This window comes from Ascaphus truei, chromosome 5 (genome assembly GCF_040206685.1).
Source record: "Ascaphus truei isolate aAscTru1 chromosome 5, aAscTru1.hap1, whole genome shotgun sequence".
Lineage (NCBI taxonomy): Eukaryota > Metazoa > Chordata > Amphibia > Anura > Ascaphidae > Ascaphus > Ascaphus truei.
In genome coordinates, this window is record NC_134487.1 from 104,855,318 (window position 1) to 104,881,919 (window position 26,602).

Genomic DNA, 26,602 nt, shown 5'->3' on the forward strand with positions numbered 1-26,602 from the left:
GCTAGTTGGGGACACCTTTTAGAACAGTACACACATAATATTATAAGTAATCAAATGTTATGCAAGTAAGACTAAACAGATGGTTACTTGTCTTTGCATGTTTTCTTTAGTGGTACAGGTAATTTAGTCCCTTGGGAGAACGCTAGAGGAGAAAAAAGGAGTATCTTCACAGCTGTTTATCTAATGCTCAGCTGCTTACTACATGGTTGCAAGTTCCTTTTGTTACTCAGAAGATGGAAACCTTTCTTACAATGTTTCCTCATGTGAGTGGTCCCATCGCAGTTCCTGCTACAGACACCGAACTACAGAAGCTTTTGATTGATGAAAGAATGAGGTGTGAACATCACAAAACAAACTACCAAACTCTGAAGGCAGAACATACCAGGTACCCCGTTCTATTTAAATGATCACATTCTTTTATATGATCTGCAATGCAAAGGTTCTGTTTTGCATACCTAGCTTGCTGTGGGGGGTTCTTCTTTAGGTAGGTACTGGAAGCAACAGTTTCATGTTGATGTTATTCTCTACCAGGACCTTCTATGATTGTTTATGCATATCATTTTATTAAAATGTATGAAATATCTTAGATTCTGTTCTGACATCTTTTTACCCTGTTTATATTGGTTTATTGAACTTTGGTTAACAATTACTGAGGCTTATTCAGCCATGTTAATTTTGAGATGACAAAAGCATTGTTAGGCTGTTGCACGTCTGTTATGATGTGGTCTCTTAATGTTTTTTTTTTTCCTCTCTAGGTTACTGGATGAGTGTACAAAGTCACACAATGAATGTAAACGGCTTTTGGTTGACAAGCAGACTGTGCATGACAAATTTCAACTTCTGCTTGCTGAACTGAGAGGGGAACTATTAGATAAAACAAGAGAAATGGAAGAACTTAAGCTTCAAGTAAGAGACCCATAGCTAATTCAATGGTAAACATTTGTCTAGATGCACATCATTTGATCCTTATGAATATAGTGAATTAAAATAAAGATGGATTTGGCAACATAAAGATCTATGCACTACTTTGCTACATTGCTTTGATATTACTTTTATTTTTTCTTATCTTTTATGATATGTTTATTATACCTGCTCTTGGAATTCTGAGCCTTGTTAGATATTGGCGGTGTGCAGAAAATCATATAGCTGTTATCCCTTCATTGCTTTGAATGTGATGTTCCAGCAGTGAAATGGTCGAGGACCTGGATTAAAGGGGATCCGATAGTTCCATGTAGTGTTTTCGTTCTGTTTTACTCTCTATATTTTATTATTTTGTAAATTGTAGGTACTCCCGCCTCAGAAGTTAGAACTGTTAAAAGCACAAATACAACAAGAACTAGAGGCACCAATGAGAGAACGCTTTCGAAGACTGGACGAAGTGAGTACTCCTAGTCATATTTTACAAACTAGCAGAAAATAAAGATACATTTCACAGTTTATTTATTGTTCACAATTACAGTAATATATGACTGTGCCACAGTTCTTTACGTAGTTATTTATGTAATTTTAAGTATATGTTCAGTTGCATTCAGCTAAAAGTGAATTCAATTCATGCCAATGTGGTGTATCGCAACTTGATACTGCTATTTACTTGAATGCCAGTTAATGTTGGATTGGCGTGCAAGACACTCCTCTGTATCTTGTGAATCTCCCCCAAAGTTTTTTGCAATTAATGCTAAATGTTTAGGGGTGATGCACTAACCTCCATATGGTTTATCATACTGCAATCTCTTAACTGCCATTGACTTGAATGTAGCTACCTGGGATTGACCCATATTGGTGGTAAATTAATCTCCCTTTTACTGTTTATTGTGCACAAATTTTGTGCAGAAATGTACTTCTCAACCCTTGACCTTACACCTGCTATACAGACCAATGTTTCTGAATGTCTCTCTGCAATATCATCCTGGATGGCCCTCCGCCGACCTTAAAACAGAGCTCCTCATATTTCAACCCAAACCTGGCCCCACTACCTCCTTCCACATTACTGTTGGAAGTTCTGTCATACACCCAGTAGTGCAAGCACGCTGCCTTGGGTCACAGTTAACTCCTCTCTCATATTCTTCTCTCACATTCAAAGCGTATTTAAAACCTGTCGCCTCTTCCTCTGTTGCAATATTACAAAGATACGCCCTTTCCTCTGTTGCTCGACTTCTAAAACTCTGACTCAGGCCCTCATTCTGTCCTGTCCCGATTACTGTAACCTCCTGCTGTCCGGCCTTCCTGCCTCTCACCTGTCTCCCCTACAATCTATCCTAAACGCTGCTGCCAGAATCACTCTACTCTTTCCTAAATCTGTCTCGGCGCCTCCCCTGCTGAAATCACTCTCCTGGCTTCCTATCAAATCCCGCATCTCATGCTAAATTCTCCTCCTCACTTTTAAAGCTTTACACTCTTCTGCCCCTCCTTACATCTCAGTCCTAATTTCTCACTATGCACCATCCTGACTCTTGCGTTCCACTCAAGGATATCTTCTCTCTACCCCATTTTGTATCTAAACCCCTCTCTGCCTTTAAACCTTTCTAACTGACTGCCCCACACCTCTGGAATGCCTTTCCCATCAATAACCGACTAACACCCTCTCTACCCACCTTAAAACACACCTGCTTAACGAAGCATATAAGTAGCTCTGTGGCTAAAACTATGCATTTAATACTAAAAACCTGATGCATAAACTTGGCCCCCTGCAGACACACTTATAGAATGCCGCCCTCCTGTCTCCGTACATTCTTCCTACCTACCAATTAGATTGTAAGCTCTTCGTAGCAGGGACTCCTCTTCCTAAATGTTAATTTTTATGTCTGAAGCACTTATTCCCATGTTCTGTTATTTGTATTATTTGTTATTTTATATGATTGTCACACGTATTACTACTGTGAAGCGCTATGTATATTAATGGCGCTATATAAATAAACATACATACCTTAGTTTAGTCAAGAATTATAAATCATCTTGTATCATTGTATCGTTTGTTCAGGAATAAAAATAAGATATAGGACAGAAGCACTGCATTTATGCAGCGGTGGTAAATAATCAGCTGTGGGTTTCTAAAATTTGAGTGTTTTGAATCTAAAAGTTGGCGTTTGGCCACATTTTACATTTCTTTATTTCTGAGAAGGTCTGGTGAGTATTGGTTCACTAGTAGCAAATAACAGAGGGCAGTTCAAGTTACTTTTAGTGCTACTTGGGTTCAGATCCACAAATGGGTTCCCATATCAATGGGATTAAAGGTGTGCTAAAGCTTAGCACCCTTTTGTGAATCTGGGTCTTAGTCCTTTCAATGAATATAGTTTTTTTGGAAACCCTTTTGGTTTGTGGTAAAAAGAAGATAACATTTGAAGTGGAAGCCTTCATCTAGATCCTCAGGAAATTAGTCTTGTGGCTTTTATTTGTACCTTTTTATCCTGCCATCTGTCAAAGTTCATATTTATATTTTATTAACCCACTGCTCCATTTTTTTTTATTGCTTCTAGGAAGTTGAAAAATATAGAGGAGAGTACAACAAGCTTCGGTATGAACATACCTTCCTTAAGTCGGAATTTGAGCATCAAAAGGAGGAGCAGACACATGTTTTAGAAGAACGAAAAATCAAATATGAAGCGGAGGTACTAACCAGATTCAAAGAACACAAGCACTATTTATCTCTTTGCCATATATCGGACTGCATAAAGAATGAGCTGAAGGCACTATTTTAGTGAATCCCATTACTGGCACATTCTGTACATCCAGAGTCTTAGCAAGCTCAAAACCCAAATCCACTCCATTATATGTTTTATATGTGTCATTTGGAGTGCTAGTGGGTATACATTCTGTACTTCAACTGAACAACATACTAAAAAGTGCCTAATTTGCTTTTAATGCTCTTTTAACATCTTGGTGCTGGAGGAAACTGCAATATCTTGCATGGAAATAAACTTCAACCCTCCTCTTGCATCTATATGGTAAACCAATCCTATTGAATGTCTCACAAAAATATGTCTCCTATGATAAACCTTTTTTTAAGGCACTTTTAACACTACAAAGGATTCTTCTAACTTAACTCTCTCCATTTTACGGCTTAATTATGCAAGTGAAAACAACTATCTGAGGTCACAGAAGCTCAACCCTGACATCTATGTGTTTTCTTTCTGTTGATATAGGTCTCAAGGCTGGAAAGAGATAAAGAAGAGCTGCACAATCAGATAACATCTGTTGATCCCACAAGGGATAGCAAGCGTGTGGAGGTGTTGCTAAGGGAAAAGGCTCAATTATACCAAAAATTGAAAGGCTTAGAAGCTGAGGTGACAGAACTGCGAGCAGAGAGAGAGAATTGTGGTGCACAGGCAGAAAATGTCCAGAGGATACAGCTGCGACAGATGGCTGACACTCAGGCAACAATCCGATCTCTTGAGGTAAGGGAATTATTACTGTTATTTAACTACTATGTGCGTATTGAAAGTATAATGCATAATCAATTTCTTCAAATACTGTACAACCATGTCCTTGTCTTGTATAATAGATCCAGAAATGTTTGAAACTTGTGTTTTGTAAGTCTCCGAATATAACTCTTTGATTACAAGCCCCCATGTTGGAAATGTTACTGTGATTGTACTGTAGTATACCAACATGAATATATATCATCAGTTCAGTTATTAGTGAGGGGGGGAAGCATTTCCCCTGTATTTCCCATCCTTTGGTCTCTGATTAAATTTCAACAGGGTTGAGCAGTTCTTTTAATGAAAGTACTCTGAAAACTGTTCTATGAGTTGCATTCTTTACAAAAATATATTTTATGGTGTTAGATTGCACCTGTCTTTTACTGTATATTGGTTCAGTGGCATTTGTGAATGCTCTGTTTGTCTTCCATACATGTCCAAATAGTGAATATGCTCATTCTCTCTCTCTCTCTCTAGGCTGAAAAACAGTCTGTGAAAATGCAGCTTGAGCGTCTAGAGAAAGAGCTGCATGTGACTACAGAACAAAATGCTATCCTAACTACCAAGCTACACAAAGCGGAAAGAGAAGTTAATGCTCTTACTAGTAGAGTAAGCATTTTTGTGGTATTCACTTTCACAATCAAATAAAATAGTCTTGGACTATCAACATAAAGGCCTAATGCCCCAAATAGTAGGCAAAATCTTAACTCTCTTGAAGTCCTGTTCCCTGAATGCTCCATTGTGTGGTTAATTTTTAGCTGTGTTGCTAAAATGTTTTTGCACTTTACATTTATTTTAAAATGTACTTGATTGAGAGGTTCTTGTCATTGATATGCTTCTACATCATCCTATTACTCTATTTTCTATATCTATTTGAACTTTTATATTTTGTTTTAGTGACTTCCACTGTTTTTGAAGTAAACCTTCTTTGCTGGCACCTACCTAAATTCTCATAGGACTAAAACTCCTTCATGGAGACCAAAATGCAACATGATCAGGCACACGGACCCCCTGCTTGCTCAAAATTCTCACAACACTAAAAATCCTAGATGGACTTGATGGAAAAAAGCGACCAGGCGCGTTCACGTGCGTACGCCCCCCCCCCCCCTTTCCTGGTGTCTCAAAATTCACACAGCTGACGAAAATGCGATCAAGCAAACAATACTTTTCTAAGCAAACCTGCCTCAGTACCAGTACTTACACCAGTTGTCTAAGGAAGAATTCTGCACACTGATGCGAATGGCAAACGATAAACAGAAAGGTTGATGCATCAAAATATAATTTCAGTGACAAAACACAAAAAACATTTCACTTAGATCGTGCGTGCTCGGCATACACCCCGTCTTTTATTTCACCTAGCATATACAGCTTCTCCCTAACGCCCGCCCCCCGCCCGCCACCACCACCTTTCTCTCACCCCTGTGCTTTCTAAGATCCCTTATACCCTTTTTTAAATGTAGATATTACTTTGCTTAGAAGAAATGTATTATCCCTCACGTGTGAACCACAATTATTTTTTAACCGTTCTATGTTAATATATTTATTTTTTCTTTGGCATATACAGTGTTTCTTTTTGTATTTGTGCCTATAACATTTATTTATGCGGTATTGATTGGGTGGTTTAGAGTTGTCAAGTACCATCTTATTTTAGCAAATGGAATATGTACCAACCTAGAACACTACTAATCTGAGTGATTTTTAACAACTTTGTGATTAACAGGTCGATGAACTTAAACATTCCCATAAAATAGAAATTGCTAATATAAAACTGGAAGCCGCAAGAACAAAGAGTGAGGCTGAAAGAGAGCGAGACAAAATTCAAAGTCAATTGGATGGTACTGTATGTCTTTTTTTTTTTTCTTCCTAATTGCAAAATCTTTGCTTAATGAAGCAGTGCAAATACACTGCTGCATGTTGCAAAAAGAAATAAAGGGATTAAGTGTTCTAATATCAATTGCAAAATGTGCAGGCTTAAATGTAAATTAACATATTACTATGAGCTAGTAAGACTAGCTACAATGAAATCTCTCCTTGGTGAGTAAATGCACTAAGTTTGAAGTAGGGGAGAGTAGTTCAAATCCCAGTGTTAGCTCTTTGTGTCTGTATTATCTACGGGCAGGGATTTGTGCCTGCAAATATTCTATGTACACTGCTGTGTACACTATCGGCCCTATACAAGAAAGACATATATACACGCACGCACACGCACACGCACACATCTACACACACACACACATATATATATCTACACACACACATATATATATCTACACACACATACACAAACACACATACACACACACACACACACACACACACACACACACACACACATATACACACACATATATATGTGTGTGTTCTTCAGTATTAGGTGATACCTTTTTTTATTGGACTAACAATTTATGTCACAGGTCAAGCAATACTGATATACAAAGGATTCAATGGCTAAAACAGCGTAGAGAGAGGAAGAAAAAAAAACAACAGATATGTACTGTAGATAAGGTAGGGTGTTAAAAGTGCGCATCCCTTCCCCTCCCCACCTTTATCACTGTCCCCTGGCTTCAAACACTTTTAACACCCTACCTTATCTAGAGTACATATCTGTTGTTTTTTTTTTCTTCCTCTCACTACACTGTTTTAGCCATTGAATCCTTTGTATATCAGTATTGCTTGACCTGAAGAAGAGAGGAGAACTCTCGAAAGCTTGTCCTATGACATAAATTGTTAGGCCAATAAAAAAGATATCACCTAATACTGAAGAACTAATTTATTCTGCACTATCGCAACTGGACTAACACGGCTATTTTCTGATATATAGATATAGATAGATACATACACACACATACATATACATACACACATATACATACACACATATACATACACACATATACATATACACATATACACATATACACATATACATATACACATATACATATACATACACACATATACACATATACATATACATATATACACATATACATACACACATACATACACACACATATACACACATATACACACAAATACATACACACATATACACATATACATATACATACACACATATACACATATACATACACACATATACACATATACATACACACACATACATACACACACACATATACATACACACATATACACATACACATATACATACACACATACACATACACACATACACACATATACACATATACATATACATACACACATACACATATACATACACACATATACACACATATATACATATATATACACACACACACACACAAACACCTGCCGCACCCCGTCACTAACCCACCCGCAGTGAGCCGCCGCACAACCCTCCCGCCTGCGGGGGGCGGGGGGGATCACAACCCTCCCGCCTGCTCCTCCACTGATCTGCCACTGGACTGCTCTGAAGGGGGGTGGGGGGATATCACAACCCTCCAGTGAGCCACTGCTGCCGAGCTCTGAAGTGGGGGGTGGGAGGAAATCACTAACCAAAGGTGACCCACCGCTGCTAAGCTCTGAAGGGGGGGGGGGATTACAACCCTTCTGCCCACCCAGGGAGCCGCCGGCTATCTGTCAAGGGGGGGGGGGAAATCCCGGCCGCCCCACTCAGTGACCCGCTGCTGCCGAGCTATGAAGGCGGGGGAGGGGGGGAATTGGAGATGTGAAAGGTGGGGGGGGAAATGGAGCTGTGAAGGGGGGGGGGGAAATCGGACAGGTGAACGTGGCGGGGGGGACGCAGCTGTGAAGGGGGGGGGTAAGCGGGAAAATTAAATCCCGGGCAACGCCGGGTATATCAGCGTGTATGTATATATGTATATATATATGTATATATATATTTACACAGTGTTCGACAAACCTATACATTTGCACACCCCGGGCGAGTGGGTTTAACATCGTGGCGAGCTCCTATTGGCCCAAGCAGCACACGTGTGGTACTAGGTGGCGAGTAGATTTTTTATATATATATATATGTATATATATATATATGTATATATGTATATATATGTATATATATGTATATATATGTATATGTGTTTATATATATGTATATATATGTATATATATATATATATATGTATATATATATATATATATGTATATATGTATATATATGTATATATATATATATATATATATATATGTATATATATATATATATATGTATATATATACACATATATATATATATACATATATATACGCACATATACATATGTACGCACACGCACATATATACACACACACACGCACACACATATACAGTTAGGTCCGGAAATAATTGGACACTGACACAAGTTTTGTTATTTCGGCTGTGTACCAAAATAAATTCAAGTTGCAGTCAAATAATGAATATGGGCTTAAGGTGCAGCCTATCAGCTTTAATTTGAGGGTATTCACATCCAAATTGGAGGAAGGGTTTAGGAATTACATCTCTTTAATATGTAGCCCCCTCTTTTTCAAGGGACCAAAAGTAATTGGACAATTGACTCAAAAGCTGTTTCATGGATGGATGTGGGCTATTCCTTCATTATTTCATCATCATTTAAGCAGGTAAAAGGTCTGGAGTTGATTCCAGGTGTGGCATTCGCATTTGGAAGCTGTTGCTGTGAACCCACAACATGCGGTCAAAGGAGCTCTCAATGCAAGTGAAACAGGGCATTCTTAGGCTGCAAAAAAAAGAAAATCCATCAAAGAGATAGCAGGAACATTAGGAGTGGCCAAATCAACAGTTTGGTACATTCTGAGAAAAAAGAACGCACTGGTGAGCTCTGCAACACAAAAAGTCCTGGACGTCCACGAAAGACAAGTGGTGGATGATCGTAGGATCCTTTCCATGGTAAAGAAAAACCCCTTTGCAACATCCAGCCAAGTGAAGAACACTCTCCAGGAGGTAGGCATATCATTATCCAAGTCTAGCACAACGAGAAGACTTCATGAGAGCAAATACAGAGGGTTCACCACAAGGTGCAAACCATTCATAAGCCTCAAGAATAGAAAGGCCAGATTAGACTTTGCTAAACAATACCTAAAAAAAGCCAGCCCAGTTCTGGAACAGCATTCTTTGGACAGATGAAACTAAGATCAACCTGTACCAGAATGATGGGGGGGGGGGGGGAAGTATGGTAAAGGCTTGGAATGGCTCATGATCTGAAGCATACCACATCATCTTTAAAACACGATGGAGGCAGTGTGATGGCATGGCTTACAATGGCACTGGGTCACTTGTGTTTATTGATGATGTGACAGAAGACAGAAGCAGCCGGATGAATTTTGAAGTGTATAGGATATATTGTCTGCTCAAATTCAGCCAAATTCAGCGAAGTTTATTGGACGGCGCTTCACTTTACAGATGGACAAAAACCCAAAACATACTACAAAAGCAACCCAGGAGTTTTTTAAGGCAAAGAAGTGGAAAATTTTGCAATGGCCGAGTCAATCACCTGAACTCAACCTGATCGAGCATGCATTTCACTTGCTGAAAACAAAACGTAAGGCAGAAAGACCCACGAACAAACAACAACTGAAGACAGCTGCAGTAAAGGCCTGGCAAAGCATCACAAAGGAGGAAACCCAGTGTTTGGTGATGTCCATGCGTTCCAGACTTCAAGCAGTCATTGCCTGAAAAGGATTCTCGACAAAGTATTAAAAATTAACATTTTATTTATGATTGTGTTAATTTGTCCAATTACATTTGAGCCCCTGAAATAAGGGGACTGTGTATGAAAATGGTTGCAATTCCTAAACGTTTCATACGATATTTTTGTTCAACCCCTTGAATTAAAGCTGAAAGTCAGCACTTCTATTGCATCTCGGTTGTTTCATTTCAAATCAATTGTGGTGGCGTACAGTGCCAAAATTATGAAAATTGTGTCAGTGTCCAATTATTTCCGGACCTAACTGTATATGTTAAAGCCCTATGGGACACTATTCATCAAAAAGGAAAAAAGAAGTCCAGTTCTTTCAATACGTGGATGATGTCCAATTGATGTGGATGACGTCTCCAGTGATCTTATCACGGTGAACGGTTTGAATGATTGCCTTAGTGACATCTCTAATTGGATTGCATTGAATTGGCTAAAACTTAATTCTTCTAAATCCAAACTGCTCCTGATAGGACCTAAAGCACAAAAGGATTATATAAAGAACGCCTTCAACGATCTAAAAAGCAATGACCCCTCCATCCCAAGGAACGATAAGTTGTTGACAAATCCATCGACTGAGTAAAATGAAGGTGTATCTATCGGTAACCAATCTACAGATGGTATTACAGGCCTTGATCCTCTCCAAACTAGATTTTCAAAATTCTCTGCAGATGGGTCTCCACACATATATCAAAGCCCTGCAATTGTTTCCAGTTCGCTTATTTATTAATGATTCATTTATTTTTTATAGTATAGTTAATTAGTGGATGGTAATGCTGTGTTGTGCTTATTGTGCTATTACAAAGAAGAAGAAGCAGGCACACGGTCTTACTCAAAAGGAGGTTTAATATGCCATAAAGTCCAACGTTTCGGCAGTCAAATACTGCCTTTCTCAAGGTGAATGCAGTATTTGACTGCCGAAACGTTGGCCTTTATGGCATATTAAACCTCCTTTTGAGTAAGACCGTGTGCCTGCTTCTTCTTCTTTGTACTGGAACATTTGGGACTACAGGAGCTCCCCAGGACCAGCGCACCGGCAGCTAAGTACCCCACCTCTATTACCATTGATATTGAGTGCGTGTCTCATCCTCTGTCTTATTGTGCTATTAACATGTTGCCTCAAATGCTGAAATCAGAAATAGAAACTGAAAATGAAATCCTAAAGGCCACGCTCGATCGTCAAAAAGAGTTATTGGCTGAAAAAGAGCGAGAGTTGGTACGCAAAGTGCAGTCAGCCAAAGAAGCAGGATTTCAGCAAATTGCAGCACTTCAGGATGAAAGGTTAGAACTAATAAAATGGTGATCAAAGCAGCAAAACATGTGAAAATTATTATATTTTTGTTTTATTTTTTTAAATCAGTTCTGTTGTAGTAAATAAGACTTACTGGGTCTTTTTCCCCTTATTACTCAACTCTTAATGCTATTTTTAATAAGTTTTAAATCATCCTTTGATTTCTATAGCAGGTTTAAACCACCTCCCAAGAAATGCACGATCTTTGCAACACTTTCCTATTTGTGATCATTTGTTGCCAATATTCCCAGTAGCTTGAGCTGTTAACTGTAAGGCCGCATCCATGGTTAGTGTGCGCGTGCGTTCGCGCGGTGTCACGCACGCCTGTAGCAGGAGAGATTTGTGGCCTAGGGTAGACGCTATGGGGAGACGTCACGGAGCTGGTTCGCCCTCATTGAGCGAACCATCACGTGACCCGGCCGTCGCGCCACACACATGTATTTGTTTTCTCGCGCAACGCCGGTGCTCTGCATCGCGAGTGCGGTTGCGCGCTCTATGGCCTGCCTTATAGAGGCATGACATTTTGATCGCGCTGCCCGCGCCGTCGTGCTCACCATGGACGCGGCCTAATTATAGATAATGTTACCATAGTAATATAAGGATACAGGTAGTCCTTGTTATCCAACGTTTCACTTTACAACGTATGGCATATCCAACAGTTTACAATGCAACCCTATGGGCCGTTTTTCCGACACCGGAATGCGTTATCCAACGCTCACCGCCACTGATTAACATGGGACTCACTTTACAACGGTTTCAATATCCAACGCTAGCTACTTCCAGAACGGATTCCGTTGGATAACCGAGGACTGCCTGTATATTATAGCTGCTGAGTTACACAGACCACCGACTTAGGCAGCCATTATGTTACGCAAACAATCAGGATTTTTACAGATTTATAACAGTAGCACCAAACAATTGCCAGCTTAGGTAAGAATGTAGAATGATATATTGTCACATGCTTTACATATAAAAATAGAAGAAAAAAAAGGGGGGGGGGGAGTTTGTATTGCTGCTTTAACAATATGTTGCAAAATTAGGTTATACAATCAACATCACACTTGACATTAGACTGATGCACATCAGGCTAAAAACGAGCAGACTACAAAACCAGGCAAACGCATAAGATTTAAGTAATGTTCTGTTCTCAGCTCTCTGGTTTCATTAATTTCTTTTACTTTGACACATTTCTAAGTGCACATGTAATCCTTAAGCAAGGAAACCTTTTCTCCTTTTTAGTGTAATTTACTACCATGTTTTTTATACTCTGCAAAAGCCTTTAAGGTATAAGCAACTATCTCTGGAGTGCTACAGCGTAAAATAAAGAGATAACGTATAACATACCTTGTTAAATGGGTAATACTTCTTAAAAATATGAACAGCTTGGCAATACAGTTCACGTTAAAAAACAAATGTGATCATTTTTAAAATCAGTTGTATTCGTTTTTTTTTTAAATTCAGAAAATATATTTTTTCACTCCGTAGGGACCTGGAAACATAGAAACCATGTATATCGGCCATCTCCAGGACTTGCACATCCACCTCCCTTTCAGAGAGCAAAGAAGGGGAGGGAGAATTGTTTATGTATTTGTATTAATGCATCTTTAAAAAAAGAATGTACAATTCCAGATTGCACCTTTTTGTAAGAACTTTTCCATTGTGCTTACATTCTTTTTAGGCTGGAGTTTGAAAATCGTATCGCTGAACTGGAGCGATTTAAAGTGGAACAAAATAACCAAAAACAATCTGAAATTGGTCAGTTGGAAGAGAAATTGCATGCCGTACAGATGGCAGAGGAGTCCGCTAGAAGGGAGCTTCAAAGTTTGAGGTTTATATACATTTTTAGAAGGTTTTATATACAGTATAATATGGATTTTCCCTTTGCAGGCCATACTGGAACTGGAAACAAGCCGCACTGCGTGCTTATTATTGAACTTTTTTTTTTATATAACACAGCCACACGTCTTACCCATGAGAGCCTTCATGTTGAAGAGATCAGTACTTCAGACAAACAAGCATTTTTGGCAGTTTAAAGTGGCCACTAAGAGGAAGCTAAGTGAGAGCCAATCCTTAACCGTGGTCTATGAAATCCCTATTCATGATTTCTTTAAAAGGCAGGAAGATACTGAGTTGCTATATTGGAAAATAGTAAATGCCCTCTCATTAAAAAGTAATATTTCTCTGGAGCTTATTAACCTGTCACTATATTTTTGTGCCTTTCTATTTCAACACTGTTAAACCCTTTGCTGCAAGGTGGACTCTTAATTTCTGGCCCATAGCATGGGAGGGGTTTATTAATGGATTTCACCCCTTCACAGCCCGTGACACTTACAATCCATTAGTGATGTACCGGGTACCCGGCAATATTTTCAGTACCTGGAAATTACCTGGACCCAGCACCAGGCGGCTGGATCCCGGTGCCGGATAATTTCCGTTCTGCTCTGCTCCCTCAGTCTCCACTTGGTGGATGGTAGGAGCAGAGCCGCAGAAAACTTTCCTGCAGGCAGAGGGTAAGGAGGACCGTGGCGACATCCTGGTGGGAGCAGCGGAAGACATCCTGTGGTGGCAGTGGCTGCTGACGACATCATTCTTCAGCCGGTGGGAGCAGCAGAAGACATCCTTCACAGCCGGTGCCGGTGGGACAGAGGGACGTGACCACAGCCGGAGTGTTACTATTGGACAGCTGGGGAGGAGCTGCACCGGAAGTCGTAAGTCGCGCTCCTACCCGTCTGTCCAATAGTAACGCTCCTGCTCCGGTCACGTTCCCATGCTCGCACCGTCAGTGAAGGATGTCTTGTGCTGCTACCACCGGCTGAAGATTGATGTCTGCTGCCACCACCTGGATGTCTTTCACTGCTCCCACCGCCACCAGGATGTCGCCGTGGTCCTCCTCACCCTCTTCCGCCGGCTGCAGGTAAGCCAAAACTACCTGGCCGGGTACCCGGTTACCCGGCAAGGTTATTTATTTTCCCCCCGGTTACCCGGAACCGGTTACAACACTACAATCCACTATTTCCCGATTTACTTTTTTTTAGGTCAAAACTTCAACAGCAAGTACTCTACACAGAACAGCTGCAAAAAGAGAAACACAATGAAGCAGATCTTAAACAGGTAATGCTTTGTGTCCAGAATATGCACTATTATTTAAGTCTTGGGAGACTAACTGCGTAGCCTGGAGCCACTAGAGCTACTTTTCTTTGAACATGGCAAAAGAGCAGTACCATAGCATGCCAATATGGCAGAGGGACACCACGTGTCCTAGATGCATTCTCTAACTCGCTGACTTTTTAGCAGAAAATTTGTATGTTCATCAAGGGCAAACTGATCTATATATCAAGTGAACTGGGGGTCTCTTGGTGGTAAGACATATGCTGTCTTAGTTGTTTCATGGGTTCTCCAAAGTAAGTGGGAGGAAAATAAAAACATGAACAATGGAAACCGCTGTTTTAATCAAGGAAGAATTGTCGTTATCTGCACACGTGACAGACTGATGGTGAAACTGAAAGTGAAACCACCTCCAAGGTTCAGACTGCCAGTAGAGGCACTAACAGTTTCACTTCCCCTCGCCCCCCCCCCCCCCCAGCCCCATATCATCCTATTTTGTGCTGCTATACTGAAGTTTGCCAATACAGTATACCAGTATTTCTTCTCCCAGGGGAAACAAAATGACCATCAAATCTCCAGCATACAGCGGCCCGATAGCCAGCCACAATGTAATGGACGTGTGACTTGCTATTAAATTTAGGTACGAGGAAACAATGGGATTGCTTGTTTAACCTTTACAGTGCTCTAATTACTTATCTGGCGCAGCATGGGCCCTGGTTCGCCGCCACAGCCCCATATCTCTTTGCCTGCTTCCTCTTTATCCCTTCCTTTGCCCATCTCTGAATTTCAGTGAGAAGCGGAAGTAAGGACGTATCATATTTAAAATTATAATCTATTTCAAAACCTTACGTTGTAATAAATGTTTAATGAAATCATTTGCAAGGTATTTAGTTTTAAGATGAATGTCTTCCCCCCCCCCCCATTGAAACAGAAAAGTAAATCTAAACGTAACCTTCTTTTCTTTTCAAAAGCAGAAATACAATTCTTGTCCCCACCTATATAAATGTCTGTGATAGTCTAGAAACATTTTTGGGGTTGTTCAAGTGCTTTGGAATGCATCTGGACAGTGATATATCAATAAGGCTACTCGTGCAGCTCTAAAATGTACTAGTATTGTGACAACACAATGGAAAGTGAAAATATCTGGTTTATTTTTGTGCACATTTATATAGGGAGGTTATTTGCGCTTGATTGCAAGTCATAGTGTGATTATGGCCATGCTATATCTCGCATTGTTTGTGTAATACTAGGGAATTTGTTTATTTCATTTAATACAAATTTAGATGGAAGACAGCTGTCATATAATGGTAAACACTGAATGATAAATAAAAAAAATGAAGTAAAGAATGGACATTGGCTACAACTGTTACTGCTTACTTGTGAATAATTCCTATAGCATGCGTGATGGCTATTATGTATACACCATAACTTCACTTGTTACGTAGGACAAAACATAATTTTGTATGTATTCTTTATAGCAAATTCAAGATTTGCTCATTCAAGTAAGCTCGCTCTCGGAGTCAGAAAATAGCTTGCTGCATGCTAATGAAAAGCTCCGGGAAATGGTGGAGCGGCTGAAACAGGAAAACCGTAGTGCAAGAAGCCAGGCAGAGAAGGCCCAGCAAGACGCAGAAAAGTAAGTCTGATTGGAGTGGATTTTTTTTAATGTTTATATATAATTTTGGGAATATTGAGCCAATGAGTCTTAACAAAGTGTTGTGCAAAATAATGGTGTAAAGTGAATAAATAAATGTCTGCTGTAAGTACATATCTGTCTTAGCTCTGTGCCCAGGACATACTTGAAAACGAGAGGTAACTCTCAACGTATTACTTCCTGGTAAAACATTTTATAAATAAAATATAAACCAGAACTAAATTATATCTGTTTATTTTAAGAAACCATCTCCACTTCCAACAAAGTAAACTCGGGGAGATGTCACATTAGGATCCTTTAATGATTGCATTTTTGTACATCTGGAAAGTAACATGTCATTTTTGCCTTTAAAACAGCAATCTGCTCTTCTTGCCATAAAGTCATTTCTTTTTACAATTGTTTTTAGCAGTCATTCTTTAAATTCTGTAGTTGAATTTTAGAGATTAATTGCTAAAAAATATATCCCTGTAAGGTTGAAAATACTTAACATGTTCTCGCTCATTAAGACGACAGAGGTTGCCATTAGAAATGTGCAAATGTGTCCAAGTTCGCACATGTTTTACATATTTTCTGTACATTTAACCAAAGAAGCAACATTTCCTCATTGCTTAAAAATTAGGAGAAATGTAGTAGTATATCCGAAAGTAGAAATGGTACAAATGTGTTGAAATGTGAACTGTGTAACTGAAAGTAAGAGTCCCCAACTCTAAAATTATTACAAATTGCTACTATATTGCTTCTTACTTTACCCCCAGAGTTTCTAGAGACACAACCTACTGTTGCAAAGTAACATGTTACTGTAATTAAGACCCTAACAGATGGCAGCCATGGTCACAGAGATATTATGTGAAAGCTCCAACAAAAAGTGCTATTATGGTGGCGTATTGATATTTTCACACAGGCTCTTCAGAATACAGTATATGGCCGTATGGAACGGATAGTAACAGGGGCGGCAACTCTGCGCACAGCAAAATATAATGTTAAACTATTTACACTCAGGTTGCAAAAGGTAGTCTCTGCTAATGCCATGTGAATTTGATTATCTGTAATCAAATCAGTCTCCAATAGTGGAAAGTGGCCCCAAATGTCCCTCAATATGTAAACGGCAGTTTAGTGATACTTCAGTTTTTAATAACCATGTTTCATGCTTAACCTATAGCAATCTGATCATACCAACCACGTGAATAGGTATAACAGTTAGGTAGTGGGAGCAGCATACACCACATTACAAGTCCACCCACTAGCACTAGACCCTTTCACATCAGATTCTTGTACTTTGATGATTAGTTAAGCTATTTTCTTTGTTGGTTCAGTAAAAAAATAAACCGCAAAAATGAAGATTTGAAAACATGAAAAGTAAGACATAGAGCAGCACGACATGAACCATCACATTATGCTATTGCTTTAAAAAAAATGTGCAGAATTTTAACTTGGTCGCAAACTTGGAAGACTTTATACAAAAAAGTCTACTTGTATGGAGTAAGTTGGATTAACAATGCTGTGACGTATCTAAAATAAACCAGTTGTATTAAAAAAAAAAAGTGTTGGCTACCAAACGTGTTCCTGTAGTGTACATTTTCATTTTAATTTTGTTTTATACAGAAAGATAGAGGAGAGCCACATTGAATGGCTAGAAGAAAAACACAAGTATCAACAGCAGCTATCTGAATTTCAGGAAAAGTACAGCCAGGCGAAAGAGAAACTGCACAGAGCTGCTGTTGCCCAGAAGAAGGTAGTAATATTGTACAGTATTTGCTATATATACAGCACTGCATACAGTGTCCGCGCTTTAACTTTTCCAGACACAATGTGTCCCTACATGTATGTAAGTGTGTGCTCCCACAGACTTTGCTACATTTCACAGAAATAAGACTGGGCATTTTTGAGAAGTAAGTTCCAAGTTTGACACTTTTTCTATTTGTGTTTTACTTTCATGTAGACTTCCCCCTAACTTTTCATACCTAAAATAGAAATGTCAAACAAGCAGTACCTTCAATTATGCAAAGTGGTATTTTAAATGCCCATATACAGTATTTACTTTGGGTTTTGGGCAGTAATATGCTACATCTTGGTACTGTGATCTACTAAACCAAACTAGAACTTTGCTAGAGGAGAGTCAAACTATCTCAGAGGAAAGGAAACAACGTTTCATATATGCAGCAATGTTGCTCAGTGGTTCAGTTTCCCTCTTCCTTCTGAAGTGGGGTAACGCACAGTTATTGATTAATTCACTTCAAATAACTAGGGGTCATATACAATGTGTTTGACATTTAGAGATGACATACAATGAAAAGTTGGTATGCAAAAATAGTCTACAGTACCACCAGTAACGAATTTGGTTCCCATATCCTCTAATGTAGTTTGTATAGTCCAAATTTAGTTTGTGCGCATCCCGTATTTGACTGAAGCCAATTACTATGGCAAGCTTTAAGATATTTCATCCTCTGCAGAACGCTGATAATCCTGGGAATATACAGTGTCCCCTTGTTCTTCTTAATGTATCTGCAGTATGCACTTAATCATTATTTTTTGGAAAATGACTCTTTCGTAGTAAGTTAGCTTTTTTCTTTTCCTAAGAGGTATGCTGATATATTTGTAAATGGAGTTGGAGAAAAACAACAAACCATGTTCGTGAGTGTTCATAAACCTTTTGATTGTCCAGAGTCCTGAAGCCTGGATGACCTTTGGATTATCCACAAATCCTTTTTGGATGCTTGAAAGAAATTAACAATTGAAAGTATTTTAAAGTTATACTCTATACAGACTGTCCTATCTGCTAACATCACAGTCCTGATATCACTGAACCATCATCTCAAAGTGTGGGATTAAGGAATAATTGGTCACTTGAAATAGTTGAAGTATTATTTCACTATGAGGTGGTTTACAAGAAAATACACTTGTAAGAATTTACATTGAGACAGATTTTTTTAAATCATTTCTTTACATGGTCACATGACTTTGTGCACTAAGCTGGAGATCCAGCACCAAGGAGCACTTTCTTTCTTTCATGCTGATATATTTATTTGTTTTTCTTCCGATAATTCTTTAAATGTAAATTCAATGCGCGTATACGAGCATGTTGATTTCTGTAACAGCTGCATACTTTAATTTGTTCTGGGATTTTATTGTAGAGGTTAGGAAATGTTTAAATTACTCATTTGTGCTTCGTTGACATAGACATGAAAGCTGCCAAGTCGGTGCAATAATGCAAAGAGCTGTAAAAATGTGCTGTCCCCACTTTTCACATTTTCCTTATTCATTAATTTTCACACAGAGGAAGAATTTAAACGAGAACAGATGCAGAAGACTTCATGAAAAAATTGAACTTTTAGAAGCAAAAAAGGAAGAACTTGAGACTCAAAAACATGTATTCAATAGGTAAGATGACTAATTCAAACAATAAGTCACACAGGAAAGGCATTGAAGGCCAGTATGAACTGATGCCTAACTTGTGACCACCAGGGTGTGTGTGTCTGTGTCTGTGTGTTTCCCTCTACATGTCTTGCTCATTTTTCTCTTTTGCTATGGAAGGGGGGAGTGCAGGCAAATGTGTAGCTTTTAACAGAAAAAAACAGGTTTGGCGCTAAGGATAGTGAGTGGAAAGATGGCTGATGACAGGGGGAGATGTATACACAGTGAAGATACTATCCTCTTATAATAACCCAGCAGTGATTCTTTAGTGTAAAAGGAGAAATCTGAGTGCATATAATATCCACAGCAGGGATAGAGTAAAAACACCACTATTGTAGAGGAATTAAAAGTAACAATCTAAAGACAAATACCGCGACCTACTCAACCTTCAGAGAATGGAAAGAGTCTTCCTTTCCTTGGAACACAGTAAACAAACAGGAGGGAGCAGGATACACGGTATGTCAAAAGATAAACAAATAAAGCAGAATATAGTGTAATATTGTCTTGAACACCACTGATAGAACTAAAAAAAGCTTCAAAGGTTCTACTCATAAGCGTGTGCGTAAAAGAGGCACGTCACACAAACAGATGAGATGTGCAGGAAACTTCTGTCTGGTAATAGATGTGACCTTTTGTTGATAAATTGATTAGGGTGTGCTGGAATGGAAGACAAGGGAAACACCATAGCGCAGACTGCAAGCAATAAAGTTTAATAATACTATGCGGCCGCATTTGGAAGCTGCACCCGCTCATCACGTGTGTTCCCTCGGCGTGGACTCGTGTGAGAAGAGAGGCGGTGGTGAGAACGTCGCCGCTCCAAAATTCTCTTTTATTGCTTTTTTAAACGTATATTATGTGAATGCGCATTTGTGAGACAATTAGTATTATTAAACTTTATTGCTTGCCGTCTGCGCTATGGTGTCTCCCCCGTTTTCCACTCCAGCATACCCTAATCAATCTATCAACCAAATGTCACATCTATTACCAGACAGACCTGTTTCCTGCACATCTCATCTGTTTGTGTGACGTGCCTCTTTTACGCACACGCTTGTGAGTAGAACCTTTGAAGCTTTTTTAGTTCTATCAGTGGTGTTCAACACAATATTACACTATATTCTGCTTTATTTGTTTATCTTTTGATATATCGTGTATCCTGCTCCCTCATCCTGTTTGTCTAAATGTGTAGCTCTTGACTGTTGCAGAACTTTGCCCCAAAAGGCCTTTGGGTCTCCAGGATAGGTCTCTACTGTGTGCAGATTTAGGCTTTGATCCTATACCATAGGCATATGGATCGGGCATAGACCATCAAGGCGCCTATCTGTGTTTTACTCAGCACTACTTACTATGGCATAGTATGGTATCAAGCTTGTGCCTATGCTGCTGTTCATGTCGTTTTACTGCCAGTCTGATGGCATGATGGTTGCACTTGCCTTCTTTTGGCTTTACTTTAGTTTACATGAGGCCACAAACTTGCTGTTTTGCACCCTATGTAACTTCCATTTGTCTTTTAAAGCTGCAGTTCAGTCAATATCCTGCATGTTTGTTTTTTTTAATAAATCAGTTCTGTAGTAAGAAAAAATACTTTTAGCATTTTCTGTTTTTAAAAAAACAACTTTGAAAGACCAATTTTCTTGTATTCTATTTTAACAGCCATTTGCTAAGACACTGCCCCTTCATGTCCTGTCACAAGCCCTGGCACACCCCTTTGTCAGCCCTGCCCTCCCTCTAGCACTTGTCAGTGCAGGAGTGCTCATGAATATTCATGAGCTTCCACTGCCAGTCAAGCAAATTATAAACAAATGCCAGCTTTTAATATGTCACCAAATTTCGACCTATCAATACATGGAAAACGAATTGAGCTGCAGCTATACTGTTCTTTAGGTAATTAGAGATTGCACACATAAAACTATTGAAGTAAAAAAATAAATGTAAAAAAAAAAAAAAAAAAAAAAAAAAAGACTGAACTGCAGCTTTAAATTATTGGAACTGGAGGTCCTCCAGAGCTGAACCACACTATTTTCAGCTCCAGGACCCCCAAGTTCCTGATATACTTTCTGGTGAGGTTATTTGTATTACTTCCTGTTTTTTAAAAGAGATTTAAACAGCCACCCAATAGGATGACACAACCAATGATGTTGCAGCCTGTTTTGTTTTGTTGCCACCATACAGGCTGTCTTTCATGAGGTTGTGTCAAGTAGCCTGTAGCTCTCCTACGCGTAAGGCTGCAGTCCCAGTCATCACTGTGACGCGCGCCCGGTGGGGGGGGGCGGCGCGTGCACAGCACTAACCGCGATCTGCGGTCTCAAGAGAGAGGGAGAGGTTGCGACGGGAGGGGGCGTGTTTGGGTTTTTGCAGGGGCGTGGCCATGACCTCACGCGGCTGGTTCGCCCTCATTGGCTGAACTGCCGGCGGGGTGTGGCCACGGCGCCGTCGCAAGTTCCACACACAATTTTTTTGAGTGTGTGGAATCTTGCAGTACAGCGTGGCTGCTGAATGAGCGCCGACGCATGTACTCGGCCCTGAGTGACTGGGGGGCTGGTGTTTGTGCGCACAGTGCACGCCGAGGCGTGCGCTGTGGCAGTCACTGGGACCGCAGCCTAAGGCTTTAAAAGTTAATGCAACAAGATTTGCCATTTCTGCCACCCTGTTAGTTTTATGTGTCATTTTATTTATGTAGCGCCAACACTGTATGCATCACTTTGCAAAATTATAATAGAGTTGGTGCTCTTTTATCACACAGAATGCGTCCCGCAAACTGCTGTCGGATAGCGGGCCGTCGGATTGCGGGTCAATGTTAATCCGTGGCGGTGTGTGCTGGATAAGCGGTTCCGATGTCCGATAATGCGTCCAGCGGACTGCATTATGCGGCATTGTATAAGGCGTTCGACGGAAAGCGAACCGTCGGATACCAAAGACCACCTGTACAGGAAAAATAAAGTATAAAGCATGGGATAAGGGAGGTCAAGGGGGCGGTGAATGTTACAGAGGCCCTGCGCTCTTCCCCATGGCATTTAATTTAAATGCCGGGGACCGCGCAAGGCCTCTGCAACTCACTTACCTTGATTCAGCCGGCTTTGGGCGACGTGGCGTCATTTGATGTCGACACAAAGGTAAGGGGTGGGAGGGTGGGGGCGCGCGAGCACTGTGGAAGAGCAGGCAGGGGGCGTGGCACCAAAAGTTTGCGCACCCCTGGTATAGACTATTAAACGATTTACTACAAGAAAAAGAAAACCCATTACAAATGCACTTGCAAAGTACGTAAATAGTATGAGTGTGTAAGTGTGTGTGTAAGTGTGTGTAAAGCACTTGTGTTAGACCATGGTGCCATCTGGAGGGTCTTCCGCAATGTAGCTGCGGTGAAGTTACTCCTGTGTGCTCCGGACTTCCTACGGAAAGACCACAGGGACAGAACTCCTCCAAAAATACCTCCTCCTACGTGTTTCGCAAAAAGCAAGTGTTGCTTCTTCAAAGGTGTGCTTACCCTTACTGTATACAATACATCAGCTCTGGAGAATACACACGTGATTTATATATTATTTATATTTGGTCATAAAGCCATGTTATTAGAACTAAATTACTTTTAATGGTTTTATTCACTGACGGTCAACTCTTCTGCCTCTTGGTTTGATTATTATACCAAGATAACATCAATATAATTTGTTTAAGTTACATACTAATAAAAGCCTTAAAGATGCTGTTCATTTACCGATATATAAGAGTTGCAATAAAGGGAAACCAAACCACTGAGTAATCCTTTACTGGTTTCACAATTTTAGCTTTTTTTTTTTCATTTAGGTGGCATATTTGTAAATGTATATGTGATATGCAATAGGAAACACTTTTCTTTAAAAAAAAACAAAAAAACATTGCAGTACTCAAGATTCATGGCATTTTTTTTTTAAACCTTAAGAGGAAAAGCCATTTTATGCCACCACATTGCACAAAACAATACTAGAACATTTCAGAAATAAATATCTATATGTTACAAAGATTTAAAAAAAAAAAAAAAAACAAGGAAGTCAAAGCATATTTGTATAAAAAACTTTTATCAGTTCAATGGAACTGTCTTTTTAAAGTTATTGACTTCTCTCTTTATATATTGCTCGTATAAGAAGCTTCACTTATTATCAATCCTTTAGACAGAATGTTCCCCATGAAGAATTTGGACGTCTTCAGAAACGGCTAAAGGAGCTACAACGCAGGCACAATGAATTTCGAAGTTTAATTTTGGGCCCAAATGTTTCAGCTTCTGGACTACTCAATCCAGTCAGTTATCTCTCATCCACAATGGTTCCAGGAACTGAATTGTCTTTCCGTGGTGCTCAGGTAAAACATTGTATTTCATATCCCCTAATGCTTTCTCATCCGAAAAGTATACACCAGGATAAAGATATATACATATAGTAATTCAACACTTACTGTGAAGTAGTACACATGTCTGATTTTGCTCATAGACCATTTTCCTGTTACAAAGACCTAATTCTCAATGTATTCCATGCTAATGTGTTTCACCAGGCATGTGATTATATACGTAATCCCAAATATTTATATGCATAATTAAAAAAGAAAGTCTTCCAGCAATGTCCATCAGAATCATACACCTTCATATGAAAACATTTTGTCTTCCTCTTTTAACCATGTTTGTATTTGTATGCATCACATTAAGTTGCTGTTGTGTGCACAATGTTTTAGTACGTGGTCGTACAGTAGCAAGGGGCCAAAGTGAGTTTGGGTTTCCTTGTTTAAAATGTTTATGTAATTAAGAATACATGTTCTCCATACTTTGGTCTATCTCTAATAAATCTTGGATCGCTTATGTAACCGTGTTTTACATTATTTATACTTTCCATATCGATATCCATGTTACAGTGCTGTTTTAAATTGTAGCATTTGGTAGGTATAATATTGCTCTGCTTTTCCTAAAAAAGATAAGTATTTTACCTCACATAAAGCCACTTCTTGGTTGCAATGCAGCACAGTCTTACAGTAGTCAGCAATGGTGCCTCCAAAGGATAAAGTGGAATAAAAAAAAGAAATGTTTTCTAACTCATACTTATCTGAATGATTTATAACTTGGGATAACTGAGACTGTACTTGGAGAACGGTTTAGCATTTATATGTTCCATTTTATCCTTTTATTTTCTGATGACTTCCTAGGAGGAGCAGCATCAAAGAGAACTCTCCCTGCTGCGTAAGCGACTTGAGGAATTGGAAACCACACAGAGGAAGCAACTGGAAGAACTTGGACCACCTGCAGAGCGCAGCAAGATGGAGGCCAGTGCGTCAGCATCACATCGAAGAAATATTGAGGAGGAAGATATAAGTGAACTAACGGGTTCCAATTCCTAGACAAATATTAAATAATTGCATTGTGGTTGCACATTTTTGTTTTTGACTTAAAATTACGCTAAAAAATACACTGCATCTCCCTCTCACTCAATGAATATTATTTAAATAGTTTGGTGGTCATTTTTTTTTCTGGAGAAAAGACACAAACAAACATATGATATATCCGATTACCTTAAATAAAATGTTAAGTCCCCTGTATGTTGGAAGAATCTGCAAAGCAGTGCAATATATTACTATTACATCTTTTAGCAACAGATGCTAAGTTGACTTAAGTCAGCACTGTCACATAATTAGCCACTTTCTCATAAAAGTAGCAGAGCATGTAAAAGGCCCTGGAGCATTGTAAACCCCCAGGTAAAAGGCCCACAAAAACTTGAGTGGCATAGGTTATGAGTCACCTCTCACCTATTTCAGACCTGTTGGCCTTTGTCTGGTGGAGCCTTTATTGAAAGATTGTTTGGCACATTCCAGACCTGTTGATCCACAATTTCGTTTGCATCCTCTAAAATGGTAATGTTGTAGGCCTTTCGATCTCCAGTAGTAATGTAAAAAAAGAAGGGAGGAGTAGGTAGTATGATACCTTTTTAATTGACCAACACAAAATTGATCAATTACAAGCTTTCGAGCTTTTCAGTTCTTAATCGGATATGGCAGTAGCACAGAAACGAGAGAGAGAACGCACACAGTATTGCAGAGAGCTGATATACAGCTGCAATGGATATTAGCAGGATGTGTGATATTACAGGGTGTATGCTGCCAGGCTAGTGTTAACATTTGTTACGATGACAGGATGGATGCAGAAACACTAGTGTGATGTGACCACACCTTGTCATATCACACATCCTCTTTGTATCTATTGTACAGTAACTGTATTGTATGTCTTTATTGTATGTCTTTATTTATATAGCGCCATTAATGTACATAGCGCTTCACAGTAGTAATACATGTGGTAATCGAATAAATAACAGATCATGGGAATAAGTGCTTTAGACAAACATAACACTAGATCACATTGCTCTAAGATGCTATAGCCAATATCCTCTGTTTCTGTGTTACTGCCATCCTTTGTGAGGTTTAAAAACTTGTAACTGATCGGTTATGTTGGACCAGTAAAAGGCATCATACTACCTACTTCTGTCATTTTGTTACTTTATAACAATGAATAAAGAACCAATATGACTTCCAATGCTTTTTGATTTCCAGTAGGTGGCACTGCTGCTTCAAAAGGTCTTCCAACCATTAAACAGCAATACTACATTCCTCCCTTTTCTTTAAACCTAAGCTGGCAATTGTTTGGTGCTCCTGTTATAAATCTGTCAAAATACTGATTGTGTGACTAACATTATGGCTGCCTTTCAGTTTCAATAAATTCTTCAGTCAGTGTACCTCAACAGCTACAATGTATCCAGATATTACTAAGGTAACATTACCTATTGTTACAGTTTGCAACACAAACTGCTGGGAATATTGGCACCAAATTATCACAAACAGGAAAGTGTTACAAAGATCTTGCACTGCTGGGGAGGTGGGCTAAACCTGCGATAGAAATCAATGGATGCTTTAAAACGAATAAAAAATGGCATTGCGTTGAATAATATTTTTTTTTTAATGCAGTAAGTATTCTCTAATACTACAGAACTGATTTATTTAAAAAAAAAAAAAAAATGAAACCCTATAAGATTTAACATGTTTTTGCTGTTTTAAATACTGGAGGAAAACA

At 39.2% G+C, this 26,602-nt stretch overlaps 1 protein-coding gene across 3 annotated transcripts in view; it reads left to right on the forward strand.

Annotated features, from left to right (window-relative positions):
* CEP83 (centrosomal protein 83) overlaps positions 1-25,426 on the forward strand; it is a 33,899-nt gene extending 8,473 nt beyond the window's left edge. For 2 of the 3 annotated variants that reach the window (XM_075600411.1, XM_075600410.1), the window contains 15 exons: positions 111-385; positions 756-906; positions 1,286-1,378; positions 3,474-3,605; positions 4,140-4,391; positions 4,893-5,024; positions 6,136-6,250; positions 11,209-11,353; positions 13,042-13,191; positions 14,399-14,474; positions 15,947-16,104; positions 17,725-17,854; positions 19,397-19,500; positions 23,673-23,859; positions 24,691-25,426. In XM_075600411.1, coding sequence (XP_075456526.1) covers positions 234-385; positions 756-906; positions 1,286-1,378; positions 3,474-3,605; positions 4,140-4,391; positions 4,893-5,024; positions 6,136-6,250; positions 11,209-11,353; positions 13,042-13,191; positions 14,399-14,474; positions 15,947-16,104; positions 17,725-17,854; positions 19,397-19,500; positions 23,673-23,859; positions 24,691-24,882 — 2,169 coding nt within the window. In that variant the 5' untranslated portion in view covers positions 111-233 and the 3' untranslated portion in view covers positions 24,883-25,426. Of the gene's footprint in view, positions 1-110; positions 386-755; positions 907-1,285; positions 1,379-3,473; positions 3,606-4,139; positions 4,392-4,892; positions 5,025-6,135; positions 6,251-11,208; positions 11,354-13,041; positions 13,192-14,398; positions 14,475-15,946; positions 16,105-17,724; positions 17,855-19,396; positions 19,501-23,672; positions 23,860-24,690 lie in introns of those variants that run through there. The other variant, XR_012801696.1, reaches the window with a different exon arrangement.
* Positions 25,427-26,602: the final 1,176 nt, after the last annotated feature.